Source organism: Diospyros lotus, chromosome 12 (genome assembly GCF_014633365.1).
Source record: "Diospyros lotus cultivar Yz01 chromosome 12, ASM1463336v1, whole genome shotgun sequence".
NCBI lineage: Eukaryota > Viridiplantae > Streptophyta > Magnoliopsida > Ericales > Ebenaceae > Diospyros > Diospyros lotus.
In genome coordinates this window covers 16,732,425-16,757,777 of record NC_068349.1, presented here as the reverse complement: position 1 = coordinate 16,757,777, position 25,353 = coordinate 16,732,425, and the positions used below count along the sequence as shown (strand labels likewise).

The following is a 25,353-nucleotide window of genomic DNA, read 5'->3' as shown; positions in this document are numbered from 1 at the left end:
TAAAGATGGTTCTCACCGTGGGTGGTTGGTCTGGCTCGGGAGCTCGGTGAGGACTTGGTTGGGCTGGCTGCTTGAACTATTGATCTCTTGGGCGCACCACATAGTCATGCATGTGACCTCTCCTGATCAGTTCTTCAATTGCATCCTTTAACGCCCAACACTCAGAGGTGGTGTGCCCTGCCTCATTGTGATAGGCACAAAATTTACTCTTGCTTTTGAATTTGTCGGGAGTCTTTAGAGGGTTAGGCCTTCCAAAGTCTTCCCTGTTATGCTCCGTGGCGAAGATCCTGTCCTGGGAGTCAGATAAGACACTATAACTTTCATACCGACCTTGGTGTGCTGGTCGTTCAACTCCTTTCCCATATCTCGCCTTCTTGGCAGTCTGATCATTGGGGCTCCATCCCCGACCTTCCTTGCGAGAGTCTTCGTCTATGTTACACGGAAACGGAAACGGGAAACGTTTCTGATAGGAAACAGAAACGTGGAAACGGACATTTTTCTAAAAAAATAGGCATAAATAAGGTCCGAAATGGGAATAGAAAACGTTTCGGAAACGTTTCCGAAACGGGGAAACGGCTCCTATGAGGTGTTTCCGTGCAACATAGGTCTTCGTCACCTCTCTTCTTTCTTTGGCCGGTATGTTCTCCCCCATTTTTCTGGTTGCTTGGTTTTTTCAAGCCGAAAGCTTCCTCCCACCGGACCTCCTTTGCAGCTCGCTCATAAAACTCGTTGAGATCTCTTACTGGGGACTTGTAAATGCTTTTGTAGAGCTTCCCGTCTTTATGAAGCCCAATGGAGATCTCAGTCAGGATACTTTCATCGGAAGGGCTCTCCACATTGTTCACTTCACGCTTGAACCTTTCTATGTAATCCTTCAAACATTCGCTAGATCGTTGAAAAATCATAACGAGTGGCATGTTGGGGTGAGCTACCTTCGAAGTGACCTATACTGGTCTATGAATTTGTTCTGGCACTCCTCCCAGCTACAAATATTGTGGGGGTGGAGCCTTCTTAGCCACGCCCGGGGTATGTCTCCCAAGGTCGCAGGGAAAGCTCGGCATTTTGCTAATTAACTAGAAGTGTGCAGGTCCATCTGGACATTGAATGTGTCCAGGTGGTCGTAAGGGTCACTGTCCCCATTGTACTTAGGGATACTGGGGACCTTAAATCTGCGGAGAAGAGGCTCTAGCTCGATTTCTCTAGAAAATAGGGTCCTCTCTTTGTGGCTTTCTCTCCAGCCGTGCGCCCCATATCTCGCTTCTAGCTGCTGGATTCTTAGCAGTAATTCCCCCACTATAGGGTCCTGATTTATAGACCACTCGGTGGGGGGGGGCTGTTTTTCCCGTGCGGTACCTTGCTCTGAGGGGCGGCGGTCCCACGGGGGAGGTCGCCCCCTATTCTCACGATTTGGGGAGTAGCGGTGGCCAGCGAGACTACTGCTGATCCCGACCAAGGAATCCCCACGTCGCGGATTCTCAAGTCGGCTATTTCCTCCATGAACGTCTTCATAATGATTTCTACAAGGGCTTGCACCGATCCTCTGTTTGGCGATGTGCACCCTCGGCTCCTTATCGTAGTGTCGCCGCTTTTTCGTCCCTCGAGAGTATAGGTTGGAGGAACGGACCAACTGAGCTCATCGCGTGTCCTTTCTGATTTCTCTCCCTTCTGGAGGAGGTCTTTCGCCTGGAGGTTGAGAAGCACCCGCCTGCACCTATGCTGTCTGGGCTTGTGTTTGTGCTAGCGCCTTAACTGCATTAGCGAGCTGCATGACAGTGTTCTCCAATATTTCTTGACGTTGCCGCCAGGTCTGCGTCACTTCTGCATCAGTGGTAGGAGCCATGGGCGGGTAGGAGCATCGCATAGGGGACTCCATGGACAGTTTCAGCCGGAGGAGGCATGGAAGGGGACTCCACAACTCCCCTAGCTTGCGGAATTGCCGGCAGACGGTTGGCATGGTTCACAGGCCAGTTGGTCGTTGCTCTGGAACCTCTCGTGTTTCTTATTTTTGGCATTGATGTTGACCAGAGTAAGCCCTTCCTCTAGCGCCAAAATGTCGACGTTCGGAATTGGTCGACGAAGATTCGTTGGCCCGCACTGGTGTGGTGGATTCGAGAGGAAAATAATGAAGTATCTGGTCCGATTTGCTGAGCCCCTGGCCCATCCTTGCAGGGTACTTCGAAGTTCAGGTCAGTGAGCGAGTAAGCAAATATATTGGGTGTTCGTAAGTTGGCAGAAAAGAATACATATCTCCGCTCTTAGAAGAGCTAGCTGATATATATAGGAGGGCACGCCCTCCTGCGTGCACTGTACATATACAAGCGATGGGATGGAATAGCCGGCGTCGGCAAAGACGTCCGTGCAGCAACAAGGTGTCGACGGGACCCTTATTAATGTGGATGAGATCCGTCATTAATGAGGATGGGATCTGAGGTGAACGCGCGAAAACCCAGACGCGGCTATAATGATGTTGTAGCAGAGGGGCCAGGATGGGACTGGCATGGGTCGGCGAAATGGGCCGGGGAAATGGGCCTAAATGGTCCAGCTGGGGTGGCCCTTGGCCTATAGATATACCGCGGCATACGTCCCTTCAGTAATGCGAGTTGATTGGCTAAGCCAACGAGCTACAGGGATCACTGGGAGCTCGCTCAAAACGTAGCTGGGAGCTCGCCCAAATACGCTGATAAGTTAGAGGCATTACCAGGAGCTCGCTTGGTCCCAACGTTTGAGCCTGGGCTCCAGCATTGTGCGAGATTGCTTTAATAAACTCAGTTTGATGTTTACTGAAACTTGAGCGTTTGGGATGGCCCATTGAATTAAGTCCAACCCACATAGAGTAGAGCGGGAAATACCTATAACAGAATTGGGTATGCGATTAAAGATAGAGAATGGGTCAAGACTGAAAAGCAAGAAAAGCCTCAGAAGAAAAGGAAGTCAACAGGACCATCATCAACATCTCCACCAAACTCTTAGGATGAGTTAGTGGTTTAAGGTCTAGCTGATCTTAAGTTAGATATTTCAAGGGTGGAAGCAAGTTTTTTTGACTTCAAATAGAAGGTTAGAGCAGATTTATAGAGTCTTCATCGGCGGCAGGAGGAGATATCATCGCAGCTAGGTTGCCTTATGTAGATGATGACTTCTCGGTTTCCTCCTCCTCTTTCATTATCTTCTCTTCCCTCAGTTACTTCTCCAGCATTATCTATTTCTCCTGATCCCTAGTTGTTGCCTTTATCATATATTTTCGATGCATATGGCTATTTTTTTGGACCAAATGAATGTATGAATTTCGCTTTAAATATTTGGCCTATGGATGTTTTTGGTATATGTATACTTTGTTCTTCAAAGTATGTATGGTTACAAATGATGAATGGATGTCTTATCTTGATGGCTACTTATGCATTCTTATGAATACTATTTTACTCTTGCTCTATGCGCTTTTCAAATGTATCTTGGCTTAAGGAGGAGTATGTCTCTTGTCATCGTAAGCACTATTTTGACTTCTTATGATCTCTTAAGGGGGAGTTTAACTCCTCCTCTTTTGTATTCTCCTCTTAACAACTTGTCCTATATTATTTTTCATTTGTTTCCTATCTTTTTTATTTTGACAAAAAGAGAGAGATAAAAATGAAATTGATTTTTAAAATTCAAGCATGTTTTGTCATCATCAAAAAAAGGGAGATTGATATTTTACTCTTGTGATTAAAGAGTTTTAATAATGACAAAATTTTTAAAATCAAGGATTTAGTTCATAGTGGCATTCAAAATCAAATTTATTTTTATAAATTGATCTCTCAACTTGAATTCAAAAGAAATGAAGTGATTTCAAATTTAAATGATTCCATGGGTTGAAATCTTAGATAAATTAGTTTAAGTTATCTTGAAATGGTTTCAGAAGTTTCGAATAAAAAATCAAACATTTCTTACAAGCTATCGACATAGTATTCAATTTTAAGCTGGCATTTGTCGACTAAGTACAGTCATCTGTCGACGAACAGAATATTGAAACTTGATTCTGTCAACATAAGGTCTTTGCTTTGTAGACTAACAATAAGTTCATTTTTTAAGCCATCAACTAAGTCATGTTGCTATCGACTATTAGTATGCTTAAATCTTCAATTTTGATCATTTGCCTTGCTTTGTCGACTAAGTCTACTGTCTTTTCGACTAATAGTATGATTTCTTCAAATCTATTGACAAATGGCTTTAATCTATCTACTATGTCTCAAATTGAAATATATATCTGTCGACTAACTATTTTTTCTGTTAACAGTTTGTTTTCCAAAAAGCCATAACGGCTAGTTTTGGCGCATTAAATGCTCAACTAACCATCGCTAACAATCCGATTTTTGGAATTTTCCACCATTAACTATAAATAGGTGGTTGAAGAAATATTGAAGTGTCTTTAGAACATTCATTGCCCAACTACCGAGTATTCAAGTTGTCTTCGAGCTTTAAAATTTTATTCTCTCTATTATTTTCCTATTGAGGCTTTGTACTTAAGTGTTAATTTCAAGCTGTTGAGCCAACTTGCTCATATTAATTAGGTTTTGATGATTAACAAAAATATTTTTATGATATAAATGTTTTCTCTTACTCATGCAAAAATAAATTTATTTTGAATTAAAAGAGAATTGCTTTTAGATATGTTTTCTTGTTTTAATCATTTATGTCTCAAAAGCTTATATTTGAATTTTCAAATTTTGAATTAAAGGAAAATTATTTTTTAGACATGTTTCTCTTACTTATACAAAAAGTAAATTTATTTTGAATTAAAGAAAATTAATTTTAGACTTGTTTTCTTGTTTTAATCATTTATGTCTCAAAGGCTTATATTTGAATTTTCAAATCTTGATTTCTCATGCAAAAAGTAAATTTATTTTGAATTAAAGGTGAAACATATGTTTTCTTTTTGTTTGTGAAAGTCTAAACATTTTTTGAATTTCAAATTTCATGTTAACCATTTCTTTAGTGGCTAAAATGCTTATAAATACCCCCCAAACTCATTTTTTCAGTATCCAAATACTTTCATTGCATATTCAAAGCACCTGAAAGATCTCAAATGCTCTCAAGCAAAGCATCTAAGTAATCCGAGACTCTCAAAATATTATTACACATCCACCGAAGAGCCACAAGGCAAGAGGAGAAAAGTTCTTCAAGTCTTCTACGACAAATCCGAACTTCTCCATTTGAGGTTACAAATTTATTTATTTATTTAAATATTATTGTCTTGTATAATTTGTTCTTAATTGTTTATTTGTGTCAAAGTGTGGACAAATTAATTGTAAACATTTAAATTATTATTGAAGATTGTATAGGTTTCCTAAATCCGTTAAAATCTAGGTGAATATAGTTTTTAAGGTAAGCTAAGGAGAAAACCTTAGTGTAGTGGTTGCCTAAAATCCGTTGTAATCTAGTTGTGTATCTAGTTTTCAAGATGAGCTAGTGTGGAAACCTTGGTGATTTTGATTCAGTGGAACCCCAAGGATGATTAGAGCTTGGGAGAGTGGATTAGTTGTGTGTGGAAACACCGAACCACTATAAATTGTGTTGTACTTCATATTACTTATTTTTCTTATATCTAGTGGTTTACATTTATTATATTTATCAAATATATTTTTCAATAAAATCTTTAATCAATAATATTTATTAAAATTAAAAAAAAATAATCACTCAATTCACACCCTCTTGAGTGGCCATACCCTAAGGGACCAACACAAGCCTCTTATTTTCTATAGAGAAAACTTGTAACTAAGAGTTTTGACTCTTAGAATCTCTTATCTCTTTGTATGATATTTTACCTAGCGTGAGTTAGAGGGCCTACGTGTGTAAGAGGTTTGTAATTCTTCCTAATCTTGGATTAGAGTACCTACTTGGTTAAATAGAGGGATTTAATAGAACTGTTTGCAAAATCTTTAGTAAGGAACTAAGGTAATGGACTAGATTTGAAAAAGCGAACCACTATAAATTATTGTCTCATGTTATTGCTTTTAACTTTCACTTCATTTAACATTACATATTGATGTTCATTTTTAGTTTATCAAACATCGTTTCAAATCAAGATTTTTTCAATCTCAAGTTAAAATTTTAAATAATCCAATTCACCTCATCTTGGATTTTGGTGCCATTGCTATACGTTTATATAAGTGAATATGTGCAAGTAACAAGACAAAATTCAAGTCTCAAAGCTTCTATAAAAGGCCAAGTGCTGCAAGAGACGAAACTGCTGTTATCCAATAAGCATAAGACAATGTCGAGCTGAACTAAACCTAGACACAGCCAAGCTAAATCCATTTCAAGCCAAAGTTCATTTCTTGAGTGACAACCTTCCATGATCATCTTCATTCACTTCAAGCTATTATATAGTCGAGTCTCATGTAGATTTTCTTGAACCATAAATTAGGAACAAGATAGTGAAGTGTTTTACTATCCATACTCTTCTCATTTCTTTTGTCTATTCTCTCATGTGTTGTAATTCTTATTCTTTGAGGGTAATTCTTGTTATGAGCTTGATTTCTATTTTACCTTCCAACAAGTATGTGTAAGGGTTCTACCTTAGCCTTTAAAAGGTATGTTGTGGTATTGCTTTGTTCTTAAAATGAGAGGTTACTGCTTACCCTGTAAAAGTAAAGGTTATTGCTTAGCCTGCAAAAACAGAGATTACAACTGCTCCTGTAAAAGCTATGGTTCTTTCTTAACCCATGAAAAGTGGAGGTTTCAATTGAAATTGTAAAAATTGTGTATGGGTTGATCCTTAAAAATTAAAATTCCTTAATGGATGTTTTCAAAATCTTTAGTGAGAAGAAAATGTAGTAGACTAAGCTTGTTAGCTAAACCATTTAAAAATGTTGTGTTCTTTGTGGTTTGTTTTTTATGTTTTTGATGATATTATTTTTCACTTACTATATAATGTATTCTCATTTGATTTAATCTCAATCAGCATCAAGCAAAATTGCTTTAGTTTTCATTGCATGCATAAAATATTTTCTAACCTCTCTGATTTCACGTTTATTTTTCAAATGCATATATTTATTCATGAGATTTGTAGATTAAAATTTAGTAAAATAAGCAAAATGATATTGCTGTCATCATAACTATTTTCTTATACTTAACTTCAAATGTTGTCTCTCATCTATACATATATATTCTATGGTTGAAATTAATCTTTATGAAAAATCTTTTAATGCATATAAACTTATATCAATCTATTACAACCTTTTTATGTTATGAAAAGTATAATTTCAAATCAAATTTGATGCGTAATATTTTAATATTGCAAAAATATTCAAAATACTTAATTCACTCATCTCTTGAGTGATCTTTCATTGTATATTTGATTATTGATTATGTGTATGTGTGTATCTGATTATTTTGTGTATTTGATTATTCATTTTGTGTATGCGTGTATTTGATTGTTTTATATCTTAAGTGTTCAAAGATAATCCCATATTTAGATTAAATGAATTCCTAAATAATAAATTTTTATAATAGTGAAAATTATATGTAAGGTAAAATAGATAGAATTGAAGTTTATTAATAAATAAATAAAATAGAGAGGAGAATAAAGAGTGTAGTTGGAATAGACATAGCTTTTGAGATAATCAGAATAGAGAATAAATTATTTATAATATAATAGGGAGTAAAATGGAGATTACGGTTGAAAATAGCCTTAGAAATTGCCCCCACTAATGATGATATATATTATATATTATAATAATGATATGTATATGTTATTATATATATACATATATTATCTAATTAGAAAATAATATATTTATAAAATTATGAATAAATTTATTAATCTATTTATAAACTATCTATAAATGAGCATGTTTTTAAGAGTTAATAGCGAAACGAAATTTCTAATCGGGCCTGCTAGTAAGCTAACAAGCTAAACTATTGTTGCCAAAAATACAATAATAGAAACTTTTTTGGAGTGATGGAAACCGTCGTCTGAAATCGAGTGAGATGTTGGTCTTCAAAAGTACAACTGTTGAAAAGGCTTCTTGAGCGAAGAAAGCTGTGGAAATGATGAAAAAGCCTTGCGGATGGGGCTCCTCGTAGAGGAAGCGTCTCTCAGAAAGGTACGATTGGCCGAGTGCCCAGATTCGGTAGACGGCTCTTAGAGGGTGTCTGAAACACCCCTCAGAGATGAATCGATGGGCTTCTGAAAAAGAGATAAGAGTCTCTTTCGGGAAGGTGCTTTAAGGGCCTTAGAGAGAACAAGGGTTCTCTTGGAGGGACAAAGATGACCTGGGCTCAGCTTCGGGAAGAATTGCAACACAAGACAAATCTTAGAAGGCTTGTGGGAATGATCTCCCACAAAGACCCTTCGATGGTAAGTCAATATGGAAAAAAAGAAATGCTCGCGAAAAGAAATGTAAAGGACTTTGGAAAAGAAAGTTTGAGAGAATTAAGATTCGATTACTAGATGCTCAAATCCTGTCAATCATGTTGTGCCATGCCTTTTATAGGAGTCCAGATCTCAATGATTGATTGGGACACATGTGTAATGCCTTGTTGGCCTTTCAAAGAGGCTTTTCCAAAAGGCTTTATGATAGAGCTATTCCGTGACTATGCAAAGGCCTCTGTTTGCTCTTTCTTGAGAGAGAAGCCTCTCGGAGAGGCTCCTACAAGAGAGCCTATCGGTAGCTGTCGAAAATTTCTCAAGAGCTTTCTTTCTGAGATAACTTTCTCAGCAAAAACTCTCTCAGAAAGAAGGAAAGGTATAACACAAACTTTATTGACCTCAACTTTAACTCATTTACAAATCGAATTTCAAAGTTAGTCTTAAACTCTACTTATTTAGCTTAACGAAATAATTCAAATGAGTTTTTATCAAGTTGATCATCAAACCATCCACAAATAATTTAACTTATTTGTGAGTCTATGATCACATGTACCTTATGTTTAATGAGTTGTGGACAATAATACTATTAATAAAATCTCTAATGAGAGGTTTACTAACTAGTAATTGATGATCGAATTCTTAATTGAATCTCATGAAAAATGCCACAAAGATCTGTTAGTCATTGTATTTTTTATTACTTTTTATTTTTTAAATATCAAAAGTGTATCTTTTTTAAGTAAACCGAATTATTGAATATAATTTACTCTTAATTTTATTATGCCATGCCTCGCGCGGCGCCCCCCCCCCCCCCCCCACACGCGCGCGCGCTTAAACCCTAAACCTAAAGCATCGGCTCGGCGCGTCCTACCCTTCCCCCTCCTGTCTCAACCCAACCAGAAGAGAAAGGAACTCTCACATCAATCTCTTCGCATCCAGATTCGCAATGTTCGCCTCCATTCTCCTTCGAGAACATTCCAGAGCCTACCCCAAGCTTCTTCTAGCCAGCCTCACCTTTGTCCGGTCCATGGGCGGCGGTCCCCGGACCTTTCCCGGCGGCCTAAACAAGTGGCAGTGGAAGCGACTCCACGAGAAGAAAGCCATGGAGAAGGAGAAGAGACTTCTAGAACAAGAGAAACAGCTCTACTACGCCCGAATCCGATCCCAAATCCGGGCCAAACTCGCCGGCAAATCCGATGAAGACCCGCGTTTCGACCCTAATTACCATCCCATGACCCCAAGCGACCAAATCAAAGCCCTCGCTGACCGGTTCATGAAGCCTGGGGCTGAAGACCTGTGGAACGAAGCCGATGGCCCCGTCAAGTCTCCACCCCAGCATACACCAAATATCCGTTCGCCTCGAGCGCCGATTGATCTAAGGAAGTTGATTTCGCACAATGATGGGACTCAGCATTCGGAGAATTTGACATTTTCACAGAAGCGTCGGCATTACTCGCTTTATACTCGGAGTAGAGAGGGGTCAAGGTTCAGTTTTCGGAGAAATGAGAGTTCAGAAAGCGAGGACGATACCGAAGATGATTTTAGTGATGAAGAGAAGGATGAGGAAAGGGGAGGGAGGGGAAAGGTGAGGAAGATGATGAGTAGTGCTGCTTTGGGAGATTATGACATGAAGAAAACAAGGAGAGTGCCACTGAAGTTTCTGGAACAGGAGGAAAATGAAAATTTATCGGAGCACATTGAGGCGATCAGAAATGAGGTTAACAAGAGGAATTTGATGAAAAATGCTGTGGACAGAAGCGATGAGGAGCCAATTCTCAGTCAAAAGAGGTAACACAATTGTTTCACCCGATGGCTTATGTATTTTTTCAACATGTGCTACGGTGACGAACTGGAAAAAGAGATATTTTTAAAGAAGTATAGATTAAATGATTAATTGCAACACCCATGCTGAGTGTTGTGGAGGTGATAAATATACAACTTTATTTGATTTTTAACTCGTCTTTTCATTTTTGTTAGCATCTGATCATGTACTTGGCAATCTAATCTTTCATTTTTTGCTAAGCGGCAATTCGGTTCTTGCAACATATATGAAAGTGTAGATTCTGTATGATTTTTATGTGGTGAATGACTATGGTGATATTCATCTCTGATAATTTATGACTGTTGATTGGCCTCTTGTTGCTGGATTGTTGTTAACTTTATGACTTTTAAGTTTTAGATGGTGTGGAAAAATTATGCAGCATTTCGTGACATCATGATAGGTGTGTTTTCCAGATTTGATGAGTGTAATGTGTCTCCATTGACTGTCAAGGCCCTTACTCAGGCTGGCTATGTGCAAATGACCCGGGTACAAGAAGCTACACTTTCTGTTTGCCTTGAGGGTATGTTGGTTGCTGGTCTTGCTTTTGTAATTTATTCTATCACACAATTCCTGAAAGGGTATTACACTTTTTCTATTCACGTGGTGTTTGGTAGGAAAGACTGATTGAACGATTATTATTTGAAGATATTCTTTAGGGTCTGCATGCTAGAGTTTTGTTGGGAACCTGTCCTGACCTAGGGTTTGTTTAAGAACAGAAATGAGAACGAGAGAGGAAGAGAAAAAGAAGAGGGAGAATAACAGAGAGAAATTAGGGAGAGAATTGAAGAGAGAGAAAAAAATTCAGTTTCTCATTTCTCAACAGCTTCAATACAATTCTCGAGTAGCTTTATATAGCTAGTCCTTATGCAGTTTTTCAGTTATAACAAAAATAACTACTAACTGCTCTACTCCTGGGAATTAATCTGCTACAATCAGTGCTCTCATGTAAGCATACACCTTAGGTCTTGACAAGTTTGTTTTTACATTTTTTTTAGAGAATTTGTTTCTGAGCACTTCTTCTGGTGGTGATATCCATAATTGAGAAATAAAACTGTTTTAAGAATCATTATGTGATGCTCTGAGGTATGAATAATGGTGTTTTAAGAACTGCGTGCTTAAGCAATGAAATTAGAGCATCAGGTTTTAGCTTTGTTTCTTATGTTTGGACACTGTAATGTTTAAGGCACCGCAATTTCCTTCCCTCTCCTTTCAATTTTTCTATTTCTTTTCCTTTTAAGATGATAATTTATAATCATTAGGACTTTTCTGGAAGTTTCAGATGGTGATAGAATAAAATACATTATAAAATACATTTATAGAAGGCCACACTTGAGTAGCTTAGTCAGCCATAACATGAATTTAAATTGTTTCTAGTGCTCTCATGGAGCCACATTTCCCACTATCCTTTTTCGTTATTTTTTCAGTGAGTTAATTTCCTCTTTTCTTTTTTTGGCGAAGAAATTTCCCATGTTCTTTAAGTTGTGTGAGTATGTGACATTCTGAATTTTGTGATGCTGCATCTTCAGGGTGAGGAGATGATTGGCGAGCTAGAATCCATGTAGCCAACCTTGCTTACTGGATTTAATGCTCGTATTATTTCTGCACTGTGGCATTTTGTTTTCATCAGCTTATATTTTTCTGGAAGCAGTTTAGAGCTTTAAATGTCTAGTACATAATAGTTCAAGTATAAAAGGTCGAATAAAAATTAAGCCTCGCATGTCAAGGTTGATTTGGGTGAGGAAACATTTAAGCAGAAGGCTACCTAGTTCACCAAAGGGATTTCACATGCTTGTGCCCCTGAAGTACTGTTATAAAAGCATACCAATATCTGGAGTAGATCCTATTGATATGTCAAGCTTCTTACTTTTTTCTCATGTGAATGTCAAAAAAGGATATGGCACAAAAGTTGGTTAAAAGTATTATGGTCAAATAGTTAAATTTGTGGTAGCTTTAGGCTTAACTTTTTTCTGGATCTACTTTGAATTCTTATGTGACTATAAAAATGTTCGTTGGGATTCATTTATTTGATTTGGTATTGTGAATTGATTGATTTGAATTAAAATTATAAAGTGAGTTGTGTGCAACAAAACTGGCATTTATTATGTGTTAGGCTGGCCCGAACCACATTTTTGTGTGCCTAGTAGTGATTTGTACCAGGTTGGGGGAGCATACCCACTTTACTCCTTCACAGAATCTACCTTGATTTATTGAGTCATTCAAGTGCATGCAATCTACCATGCAAACTAGCTCAAAAGGGATTTGAAACTTATTAAATGATTAATGATCATGTTCTGCAGTTCTGGTTACTTGTCAATTCATTTCTGCATAGATCTTGGACACACTCATGACCCAGTTTACCATATCGCAATGAAGGTTTTCTCCTGGTCTTTCATGGTTTCTGGTTTTTAATGATAAGAAACCTTTCTTCCTTTAGTTTCCAATGCTAGCTGGAGACTTAGGTCACCTCATGTATGCATTGTTATGTTGTTGTCTCTAGTATAGGATAAAGTCAGCCATAGTAGATCAGTGAAGGCAGTGCTCATAAGTGACTATTGAAGATTTAGATAGGAAATTGTATCCCATGTGAAATTAGTGAAAGTTATGGCTTAAACTGTAATTACCTAAAGTCTTCATTGGGATGTCCGCCCTATTCTATAAATAGAGGGAAAGGGGTAGCCGAGAGAGGGATTTTCTCATTCTATTGTATCGAGTGGATATTCATTCCGAGAGAAAGGCTAGTGAGCAAGATAGCTTTGTAATCTTGGAGAATGAGTGTTGGGTACTCGGGAATAGGAGAAATTACTCAAGCTGTTGTACTGATCATTCATGGTTATAAAGAAGGCTGCTCTTGGTGGGTGTTTGAAGGCTGGATGTAGGGTTGCAATCACTGCAATCCGAACCAGGATATATCGCTTGTCTCTTCTTGTGGTTTGATTGTTTCATTTCTGTTTTCATTCCTTTAAATGCTGTTCTTTAAATTTCAGTCTTATTTCTGTTGTTTGGTTTTTGATTTCGGGTGAGGAGTTGAGAGAATTGGCGGTAACAATCATTGTTTGAGTTATCAAAAGAGCTCCTAATCATAACATGCATGATCCAAGAATATAGTATGAGTAGCAAAATATGGGGAAGCAAGCATTTGTAGGCTTATCATGTACTGTTTTGTCTACATATTGCTTGAGAGCAAACTTTTAGGATCAGTACTCTAATTCTCAGTTCTGACCCCCTCTGATAATTATCACCACATCCATATGAATACCTGCCTGACTTTTATTTTCTTGCCTTCCGTTTTCTTTTCCTTCCTGTCCTGGGCATGTTTCTGGCTTCTATTTGTTGCTCTTGGAGCTTTGGCATTCATTCCAGTTAAATGCTCGAGTATTCAAGGATGGGCATGTGAATTAATTTGGTAGATAGATTAGTGTGACCTAGAGAAATTGATGTTCCCAACTAGAATTAAGACTCTATGCAGTCCCATTAAGAGTTTGTAAAAAAAAAAAAGAAAAAAGAAAAAATAACACCAATGTTGTCTAACCTGTTTTCAGTTAGGCTCAACCAGGACGTACACTAGGATGTTTGTCCTGGTTTTGCTGGTTCTCAAGCATGTTTTTAACTGTCATATAACTGCAACGACAGTGGGGATGGCGGCAGTAGCTTGTTAGTTGTGTTGTTCCGGACTAGTTTGGGTGTTCAACATTGGCCAATTCATAACATTCTTTATATCCAATCTTCATTATTCTATTTTCATACAAGATATATAATGAGATTAGCAGCATTGTCTATATTGTTGATAAATATTTATTTCATTCTAATGTATGACAGGAAAAGATGTTTTAGTCAAGGCTAAAACTGGGACAGGAAAAAGTGCTGCTTTTTTGGTATATCACAAGTGCCTTGATGTTCACTTGACTTCAAATAATGTGTTGCTTTATTTTGATACTAAACACAAACAGCTTCCTGCAATTGAAACAGTGTTAAAGACGTCTAGTAGCAATGCAAACCAACGGGTGCCACCAATATGTGTTCTTATTCTATGTCCGACAAGGGAACTTGCAAGTCAGATAGCTGCAGAAGCAAATGTCATGCTGCGGTTCCATGATGGTATTGGGGTCCAAACCCTAGTTGGAGGTACAAGATTCAAAGTTGACCAGAAACGCCTGGAATCAGAGCCTTGTCAGGTGCACCCATATTCTCTAATTAAAAATTTTGAGACAGCACGGCAATTCTAGATATTCAAGGGTGAAAAAAGATGGTAAAATCAATTAACACATGAGCATGACAACTTGCTATATCATACCTCCGCAGATAATAGTTGCAACTCCTGGTAGATTGTTGGATCACATTGAGAACAAGTCTGGGTTGTCTGTGCGTTTGATGGGATTGAAAATGCTTATTCTTGATGAAGCAGATTACTTGTTAGACCTAGGATTCCGAAAGGACATGGAGAAGATTGTTGACTGTTTGCCCCGTCAGAGGCAGTCCCTGTTGTTTTCTGCTACTATCCCTAAGGAGGTTAGCAACTGAACTTATCATGCACAAATTCCTTGAGCATAAGTTTTAAAGATTCTGTTACTATTGATGTTGCATTATTAACTCAATGTTGAGTGTTGTGGTTCACCCATGAATTCAGGTTCGTCGAATATCGCAGCTTGTTTTGAAAAGGGAACATGCTTATGTTGATACTGTGGGGTTTGGTTGTCTGGAAACTCATGCTAAGGTATGTAGAATTTGTAGCACTACTGATCAGAATGAACTGTGGTTGTTCTCAATCTCTATGTTTCTACAAGTTGGTGATGAATGGAGTTGATACAGTTAACATGAGTCTGATCTTCTTATCTTGAGTTTGATCCTCACATTTGATCAATCTGAAGGTTTACCACATAGAAGTTTCAGCACTAGGTATTTTGAGTGTGACCATGTAAGGATTCAAGAGAACAGTCTCTAACGCACTTTTTGCTTCCTCAATGCAGATTAAGCAGTTTAGCCTTGTTATGCCACACGATCTGCATTTTCAAACAGTGCACCATCTATTGAGTGAGCATATTTTACAGACACCTGATTACAAGGTAAGATGATTGTGTAGGTTCTTGTTTTATTTATTAATATTTTTGTATAAGTTGATTTCCTTGACAAATTATTGCTGAATTTCTGGTTAGGTTATTGTTTTCTGTACAACTGCAATGGTAACATCCCTTATGTTTCTCCTTTTGCGGGAGATGAAACTGAATGTCAGGGAGATGCATTCGAGAAAACCTCAACTCTACCGTACCCGTGTCTCAGATGAATTCAAGGAGTCAAAACGACTGATTCTCATTACATCAGATGTATCAGCTCGTGGGATGAATTATCCCGATGTTACTTTGGTCATTCAGGTAACATGCTGAACAGTTGAGAATTTTTGCTGTCAGGTTTATAAATTCTTGAACTCTCAGTAGAGAACTTGCAGCTCACTTGAACAAAGTATTTTATTTTTGAATAATTGTGTTCTTATATTAGTCACAACTTGTTTTTCCTCGTGATGGAGGCATTGGCATAATATGGTCCCGGGTGGATTTTGGTGGGCATGTAGTCCTACCGCCAGCATATATGTGCATATACAAGTACATTTAAACAGAACACATGGACATTATGTTTGAAGCATGAATACAAACAAAAAATTGGTTTCTTTTGAAATTTCTATGTTAATTGAGTAATGAAAAAATTGTGCTTTGTGAAGTCTTATAGAGAACTGTCTTTATTTAAGATAGTAGGTAAGTACTGTTGTGTTTGTGTAAGAGGAGTCCTTAAACACACCATTTGTGCTTTCCATAGGCACAAGAATAAATCTCAAATTCTCAAGTGCTTGTTGATGAAGTTCACTTGTTTAAAGTTCATTTAGTAACTTGTGCATTTCACTGCTTAAATATTCCTATTTCCCAGGTGGGTGTCCCATCCGTTCGTGAACAATACATCCATCGTCTTGGAAGAACAGGAAGAGAAGGCAAGGAAGGAGTGGGGATATTGTTGCTGTCTCCATGGGAAGAATATTTCCTGGACGAAATAAAAGATCTGCCCATGGAAAAATATCCCTTGCAACATTTAGATGCAGATGTGAAAGTAAAGGTTTGATTCTAATTCAGTTACTGGATCTTATTTGTTTTATGGGAAAAAAATGAAAAAAAAAAGATGTATAACAAAGTATTGTGAGGGGGGGGTTGTGGTTGACATGCTGAAGTTTGAATTTACATGTGAAATTTGTTTGAGGTGCTGCTGCAGGTGGAGAATTCAATGGCAAAGATTGATGTTAGCATAAAGGAAGCGGCTTATCATGCATGGCTGGGATACTACAACTCAATCAGAGAAATTGGGAGAGACAAAACTACACTAGTGGAGCTAGCCAACCAATTCTGTGCATCAATTGGCTTGGAGAAACCTCCACCACTCTTTAGGAAGACAGCTCTCAAAATGGGCTTGAAAGATATCCCTGGAATTCGGATTCGGAAATAATAGAGCATCATTCAATTCCACTCGTATGGATGAATCAGGATTCAGGGTAAGGTGGTACCATAGCTAGCATATATATATGTCCCGTCATCTTGGATGTACAGGCCGACATCTGCAAGGTAAGCTTTTAAGTTTAGGCCTGTCAATGATTTGGATATGAATCAATCATATCCCGTCATCTAGATCTATAATATTATTCAAATTTATGTCCCTTTTGCCACTGCCACTGCCAGGTCAGTGAAAAGAGTAAAAAAGCGAGAGCGATCCAAATGATGCTCAGATGTGTCTTTGTTTGTTGGAGGGCCAAAAAGTCAAAAACAAATTTGACAAGCATGCATGGTGGCTACATTCACGTGATAAAAATTGTTTTAAATAATCGCTCAACTTCTTTAGTTTTAGTGTGTTTTTTTTGGGGTAAAATTGTTCTCCAGCTCAGCTATAGCTATTAAGCTATTAGCCATTAGCTATACCCAACAATGAATTGCTTGCTTGCCACATCAAACCGTCGTCATGGTATCAATTATCGAATGCCATATATATAATATGTTACAAAGTGAGTTATCAATTTAGGGCTGCTGCTGATAAATTAGTTGTTTGAAGTTCAACACGAGAATTTTTCCTGGTTGGCACCCTCCCCCATACATCCTCCATTAATTAGTAGTATACATCATATACATGGCCAGTGCATCGCATCTCTTTAGGAAAATTTTAACGTCTAGAATAAATCTCATTTTTGACATCTAGAGCAGGGTATCTGATGATGGATTAGGGTTCATAATAGGGAAAACGGAGCCAGCTGCCTCTTCATTTATTTACTGTTTAAACCAAACCAAACCAAACCAATGCGATTAATTTGGTTGCCTATTTAGCGCATTTGGCATTAATTTTAGCTGGTCCAGGCTACGCCAGCCATCCAAATTTGGAACAATATATTGACACCCCAGACAGCTGTAATCTAATTACCAACTTCATCCCAAAAAATGGGGGGAAATAATCGACAGTTTTCTGGGATTTTCCCGCTGGCCAAACACACAACTTGAAGTAACTCTTGCCAAAATGGGATCTCGGCTGGGCTGGGCTGGACGCATTTGGAGAAATTATGTTTCGTACAAGAATTTGAAGTAAAATTTAATGGGAAGGACTGGATTTCGTGCAATACTTGTGAGTGTTATCATTGATACATAATCATCTCCACATTAGAATATGAATGCAGGGAGGGTCTGTCTTGTATTAAAAGTTTTCCTTTCTCTAAGGTACTTCCTTAGTGTTTTCTTCAACTCTTTGGTTATGAAATTTAATAACTATTCTGCTTGCACTAACATTAACATATATAATTCACTTTAACCACTTAGCTAACTTCTTTTAATGGACTGGACTAATAATATATATATATATCACATGAGTGTTCATTTATTCAACCCCAAAGCAACGCATAAGCTCATGTATTTACTAAAACTATTTAACATGGATGAAAAATTACTTCTTCCACAAACAAGGTATAAAACCTCCCAATGAATCAGATTTGAGTCTATCTATGCCTTTATTTAGTATGTACTAGTAGAGTAGAGAGGTGGTCGTATTCGCATTAGGCATGTGTCCAAAAAAATACGATATTTAAATCAGAGTTGATTGGGTGGCATTTGATTTGATAATCACAGTTTACTTGTTAATTTTTTTTTTTATTAGACCAGGAAATTCTATTGGGCCTTATTTTTTTTTTAATTTTTTTAATATATATATATATATATATATAGAAAGGGTGAACGAGGGAGGATGAGGACCGGGGGGGTTGCGGCGGCGGCACCATTGGTTTCACATCCCTATGTTGAAGGCTTAGGATGACGATGATGTCTGTTTGATCTGTCTCGAAATATCTACAGTGGATCAAAGCTTGGGGGATCCACATCCCAAATATAGGTAGCTACTAGTAATAACACTGCTACCATTTAGTACACCTGAAATTTTCTTAAACCGGTGACCAGATAGGCATTTCCGTCATTTAGCGGTCGGCCGGCGCCATATTTAAGGCTCGCCCCACGTGCCAGCAATTATATCATCATATCACTAAACAAACTCTCCTTCCAACTTGCAGTCTTCGGGCCATTCTCGCCGCCGGATTCAATGGCACTAAAGCATCCCACCACCGGCGTCCCCCTCCTGATCATGCTGCTGGTGCTCGCCGCCGCCCAGCCCTCAGGCGGCCGCATCATCACGAACGAAGCAGCGGCTGCCGAAAGACTCACAAGGGAATTCTCCGCTCTGTTTCTAGGGCATTTTCCTGCAGCTGATCATCTTGCGAAATCAAGTATCGACGACGACCCAGTTTATAAAGTGTCTCGCCGGACGGTTCCCGGCGGACCCGACCCACTTCACAATTGATCAGCTCCTTTTTTAGGTGATGTAAGATCTTGCTAGATATATATATATATATATATACTTGCAGTGTTATATACTCAAAACATATATATGTATATATACAGCTATATATGGCTGCATGATATATACAGTTGGTATAGAAATGCAAACCATACAAAATGATAGCTGCACATCTTTGCGGCACATATATATGTAATCGTGTGTGATATATATATATATATGCGCATTATATTTAAAGATATCTGTTATGTTTATCTTTAATTTAACTTACATAGGAAAGTGGCCATATCCTGCGTATTCTATCTCGTAAGTGAGCGGATTGTGATAAGTAATATAGTGATAAATAGAGTGTCGTATCCATGAGGACTAACTTTTGACGGTTACTCTAATTGACCTAATCTTAACCTAACACACACATTAACAATGACTTTAATTGCAATGAAAACTAATTTACGAATAAAAGATACAAACAAAACAATTTCTTTGATTCAAAAACTCTCAAAGTTAAGATACTAGGGTTTGTGAATTCATTGTCGGCTTTCTATGATTCAATTATTCATTACTCGGGTGTTGTTATTCCTTATCTTAGGTTGAAAATCGATAATCTAATTACAACCAAAAGCCTCTCTCGATGGTCATTCAGTTCTATATATATATATGAGATTAACTATCTCTAGTCAACCTTTGAACATATAAACATGCATTTAATCACGGAGATCATCACAAAATGATTTCATAAGGCATAACGGTATCTCTACCTATTATCGGACCCTACATTGTTTGCTACCATGTCTAATCCGTATCGAATCTCTCGAAATCAATACAAATCATAAATATGTTTCAATGGAGATCAAGCATCAAAACAACATTATAAACATAACAAACAAACAATCTGGATAGATAAGAAATAGCAAACCAAATAACTTTAAATCAAACCATTAGAAGTCGAGATTTCATCATTCACCCTAGCTATAAAAACTTAGCTCTGCATGCTCTCAATCAAAAGAAAAAGAAAAGAGTTGGAATCCATAGCAAAGAATTGAGAAAGAAAAGAAAAGAAAAGAAAAATACAACCCAAAAGTAGTTTTTAATCTTCCGTCCGCTTCTCTTCCATACCAAAAAAACTCCTAAACCCTCAAGAATAAGTCTTTATATAGTGGTTTTTGGGTTATTAGAGTCGTGCATAGTCAAAACTCTCATTTTTCATTGATTTGGACGGAGATGGGCCGAAATCGAGCTTTGATTTGAAATTTAGAACGCTACCGCGATCCTACTGCGGTATGCTTGTTGCTGCAGGTCCGTGAACTCCAGATAGCAATTCCTAAAGCGGTCCTACAGCGGTATGCATTCTGCTGTAGGACCGTGAGCTCTAGAAACTAAACCTTAAAGCAGTCCTACAGCGGTATGCATACCGCTATAAACCCGCTAGACTTCTTCTTTGGACTCTTGCTTTATCATCTTCCACTTTTTGACTCTTGATAATCTTTTGCTTTCTTTTGCATTGATACCCGACCTTGTCTCTAAGCTTTATTTCACTCCTATCATGCACCAAAATCACTCTTTTTGCTCTAAGTGTATTCAACACATGCTCCACATCTACATAACCATATATAGAACTAAATCAAGTAGAAATCATGCTCATTGAATGTATAAATGCTAAGTTTATAGATCAAAATAAGTGTATAAAAGACACTTATCAGGCTACATCAAATAAAATTAGAAAATTTAAAGTGAAAGCTCAAATTTAATTGGTGGGCTACGACACTTTCATATACAAGTATATCATGCAATGTATATATATATATATATATATTATTGCTGCCAATCCAAAGGTTTATCAAACGAGAAAATTCTAGTAACATTAGAATTGATTTCGATGAATAGAGTGGGGAGGGGGGTGGCGGCACAGACTCCGACAGTGAAGTCAGGAAGAGATTTAGTTGGCAACTCAAAAGAACTTATTTTGATATGTGAACAGATCGACTTATATAGAGAGAAAAAAGAGATTCTCTAACATGCAAGTTGGTCGTGAATGTTGTAGTAGGATGGGATGAAAATATTCGACACCAACCAAACTTTCTAATAGATGTGTGGTGCTGAGGGGACTTTTATTAAATGTCGATGGAACTTATAGTGAGCATGGAAATATTATAAGTATAAGGGTGATGATGATCACTGTTAATAGTAGATATGGAGTTGAGATCGGACTAGAAGGCTGATAGGGGTCTCGGGCCTCCATTGGACTAGGCCTGATTGGCTAGTACAGTCCAAGCATCATGCATATGGTTCAATTTAATTAGTATATGAAATTAAGAATATTATATACTCTTTATATAATAATCAGTAATTAATTTTCTTATTTCAAATTTGACACAAAAAAAAAAAAAAAAAAAACTCATAACCCATAATGCCTGCCTAATGCAATATTATTTAAGCTCCATCATTGATTGTATGTGGTATCTAATTAATTAACAAAATCAATTCGATCCACATCTATTAATTAATTGTTTTTTCTTGGACAAATAGTTTAGTCAACATGATCATCTAATTCAGTCTTCACTTGACATTCAAAATTAAATTCTACACTTCAACTGGGTATATAATTATCTATCTTAATTTAAGTCTCTAATTAACACAGGTATTCCTCCATTGACCCATATATATTAAATAATGTTAAATAGAATTGTCAATTAGGGCTGCTCACACAGAAAATGACTTAACGACTTAATACATATATATTATTAATTAATCAATGAACCACTACAAGATTTTTTTTTTTTTTAAAAAAAATATTATTCTACATATTACTCACCAAAATAAATATACATCGCCATCATTTAGACTTTCTTCCACCGTCTTAGAACATAATTAAATATGTCTTGACCCATCCATCTAAGTTAGCTAGCTCATGCAGTACTGATTGGATTATATATATATATATATATAGTTTAATTAACTTCACGCATGCATGTAATATACATATATATATATATCATCATCTGTACTATCTTTAATTTATTGGAGTCGTCATTGGAAGTTGGATCGCATGATTTTGAAATGTAATAATAATTATGTATTGGACAATTAGTAGCTGTGGTTAATTAATTAGGAGATTTGAAGAGGGATATATTAGGGTTTTTGAATAAGAGGCATATATAATTAATTAATATATATATATGGAAAAAAACAAAAGGCATGCAGTAGTAGTATTGTTAGGGAAAACAAACCAATATGATTTGGTTGCGTAATTGAGCTCAATATTTAGAGTCAAAAACAGCATCCATCATTTTGGACATATTAATTTTATATATATGTATAGCTTGCGAGGGCACGCTATATATATATATATATATATAGCTAGCTAGCTAGGTAGCTGCCTGCCCATCCCATTTTGGAGCCATATTATTATTATTAGTTATTATTATTAGTGACAGTACAGCTGCTGCTGCAGTCCAGCTGCTTGGGCTAATGGGTCCATGCAGATGCAGGCAGGCCAACCTCATCTGAAGAACGAAATCCCCCCACCCCCAGAGAAAAAATGACATTTTCCTGCTGCCCAAACATGCACGCAACCCCCTAATAAAGTCCCAAAGATCATCTTAATTGATTGATTAATTAATTAATAATTACCAAAATTAAGGAAGGCAGTGCAGTGTAGTACTGTGCTTAATTAATTTGTCTCTCTCAACCATTGTATTAATGTATGGGGCATCACCTTGATGATGCACAGCACAGACACTCTCTCAAGAAAAGAAATTATTAACTCGGACAATTAATATATATATATATATATATATGGGCATGATGAATTGAAGTAGTTACTATAGCTATATATATATATATCAAGTAAGATAGTGAGTTGATAATGCTCCTGCCTAGCTAGATATATCTTCTCAAGCTAGCTAGCTAGCTAACAAAAAAACGAATGGAGATATTTGCTTCGGCTTCGGGTGGGTTTTAATTGGGATCGATGGGCTTAATTTCTAATATCTAACTCAATTAGCAATTAACAAAAGCCTAGCTAGCTAGCTAGCTAGCTCTTGAATTGTTTGTTGCATATATATATATATATATATAAGGGCCGGGGCAATATAAAAAAAGATTTTAGATTACTTACATGCATGCTATATATATATCATTATTATGGTGTCAAATCATTCATATTTCGTTTTGATATATTCTTTATGATTTCTTATAAAAATTCTAATCCTAGCTATAGGAGGGATTTTTTTTTTTTTTTTTCTTTGGTTGCATTCTTGATAAGTGAGAAATGAAGGGCTATGAAACTAGACCCCTCTCCATCTCTTGGGGAGATATATCATGTGAGTTATTTGAGATGGTATATATCATATATGAAAAAGAAAATAATAATCTTTAATTAATCTTTGCTTTTTTGAGTTAAAAGGATAATGTACAAAGAATAAACACATGAAGTTAATGTCAGATCTATCTCAAGACTTGATATACCATACAATTTCAATTAATTATCTAACCATCATTATTATAAAAATATATATATATTCATATATATATAATTGATCATCATCAATATATGTATTTGTGGGAGATTCAACTCGAAGTCCTGTGCAAGATGCCATTGGAAACAGAAGGTCGATGCTGGACCCCACCCCCCCCCCCCCCCCCCCCCCATTGCACTCCAAGGTAGGTCAATAATGGCTCACGGAATTCAAGGTGGTTGGTTCAAACTTCTTAAACATGAAAAACCCACAACATACATACCCCAAGGTCAAGTTGGTCCATACTTGCCAAGTTGCTCCATTCAAGCTGTTTTTTTTCTTTTTTTTTGTCCTCATCATATATATATATATATGTATGAGATGTTGTCGTAATTCTTAAAACGCACTCAAGACATAACCTAGTGGTCAAGAGACAACTCAAAAATAAAAATTTTATCCTCGTGTTAGCGAATGTGCCTAGAATCAAAACTTAACTACTGATATTGTGAGTTCGAACAATATGAGATATTCGTGATAATATATAAATTAAAAAAATATATATTAATTAAGAGTGCTCGTGCACGCACGTGAGTTTAATTAGTTAAGAAGTCGAGATATATATATATGTATATATATATTTAAAAAAAAAAACAAGTAAAACTTAGATGATGGGTTAATTTAATTCAATTATTTATTTATTTTTTTTTTCAAACATGGAAGTAAACGGAAACTTGTAGCCCACTAATTAAGATGTGAATTTGCCCACCTGTGCTGTGCACAAGTTGGTGAATGAATCACTTTGGAAGGTGACGATGAATTACATGTCATCTGACTCTCTACTTGTACTTGTCCTTCCCTCCTGTCTGCCACGTGTCTCCCCTCTCATGCTCTTCAATATAATCTGCACTATATATATATATATAGATATAGATTCTATTATTTATTTATCAATACAATCTTAATTTCTAGTTAGTTAAAACCATGCCAATCAGTCAACTCCCACGGCCGTCCATCCATTCGCGTTGACAAATGCAATGACAGTTTTGCCCCCCGCCCAAAACCTTCTCCGGTACTTCAAATATATATAGATTATAGCTTAATTAGCAGCTAGCTACAGTTTAAAACATTTGCGAACCCAACTGATAATCACTAATCACTCAGTTTAAATTATTATCATACCTTTGCTTTCTTTTCATCAATAGAGAGAGCACGGCACAAAGTGAGTTGAGTAAGGCTGAAATTATAATTTGTTTTTTGAATTATAATTTAAGATGAGAGACGAATTAATTAATTAATTAATTAGTCAATAGGTATAATTTTGTAATTTCACCTCTCTCGAGTGAGTGGATCAGCCTCTTAAGATGGCTGAATTTTCTCAAACCAACCCGACGTTTTAGTGGCTAATTGAGTCGACCCAATTATCAAGGTAAACGGGTAACGGGTATTTCCGTCATTATATGGACGCTAAGGTTTGAGTATTGTTACCGCTTTCTCTTGGGGGGGGCGGCGGCCCCGTATTTAAGGCCATCTCCCCACCTGCCTCCCTCCTCCTCTTCACATATTACTAAAGCAAAGCAAACAAACGCAATCCCAATCCCAATCCCAATCCAACTTCATTCCTTCTCCGTCCCAAAACCAATGCCACCTCAACGTCCCGCTGGCGTCCCCATCCCGATCACGCCGCTGCTGCTGCTGCTAATTCTGCTCTCCACCGCCCAGCTCTCCGGCGGCCGCCGCATCCCCAATGAAGTAGCTGCTGCGGAGAGACTCGCAAGGGAATTCTCCGCTCGGTTTCCATGGCATTTTTCGGCGGCTCCACTGCCGGAGTCAAGTGACGACGACCCGCCTTTTTTTGCAGTGTCTCGCCGGACGGTTCCCGA

At 37.2% G+C, this 25,353-nt stretch overlaps 1 protein-coding gene across 3 annotated transcripts; it reads left to right on the top strand.

The window, feature by feature from the left end:
* Positions 1 to 9,161: 9,161 nt before the first annotated feature.
* Positions 9,162 to 19,238, top strand: LOC127787275 (probable DEAD-box ATP-dependent RNA helicase 48). Of its 3 annotated transcripts, none has more exons than XR_008020134.1 (11): positions 9,162 to 10,129; positions 10,577 to 10,683; positions 13,980 to 14,035; positions 14,111 to 14,335; positions 14,463 to 14,669; positions 14,788 to 14,874; positions 15,128 to 15,223; positions 15,314 to 15,529; positions 16,077 to 16,259; positions 16,413 to 16,759; positions 18,733 to 19,238. XR_008020134.1 is itself a non-coding variant. In XM_052315239.1 (10 exons), the coding sequence occupies exons 1-10, from the start codon at positions 9,288 to 9,290 to the stop codon at positions 16,641 to 16,643; spliced, it is 2,250 nt and encodes a 749-aa protein (XP_052171199.1). In that variant the 5' UTR covers positions 9,162 to 9,287; the 3' UTR covers positions 16,644 to 17,205. The 3 variants fall into 3 exon arrangements, 1 of the variants encoding a protein (XP_052171199.1); XR_008020133.1 differs by lacking the exon at positions 18,733 to 19,238 and adding an exon at positions 16,874 to 17,205; XM_052315239.1 differs by lacking the exon at positions 18,733 to 19,238 and having other exon boundaries at positions 16,413 to 17,205.
* The last annotated feature ends 6,115 nt before the right edge of the window (positions 19,239 to 25,353 follow it).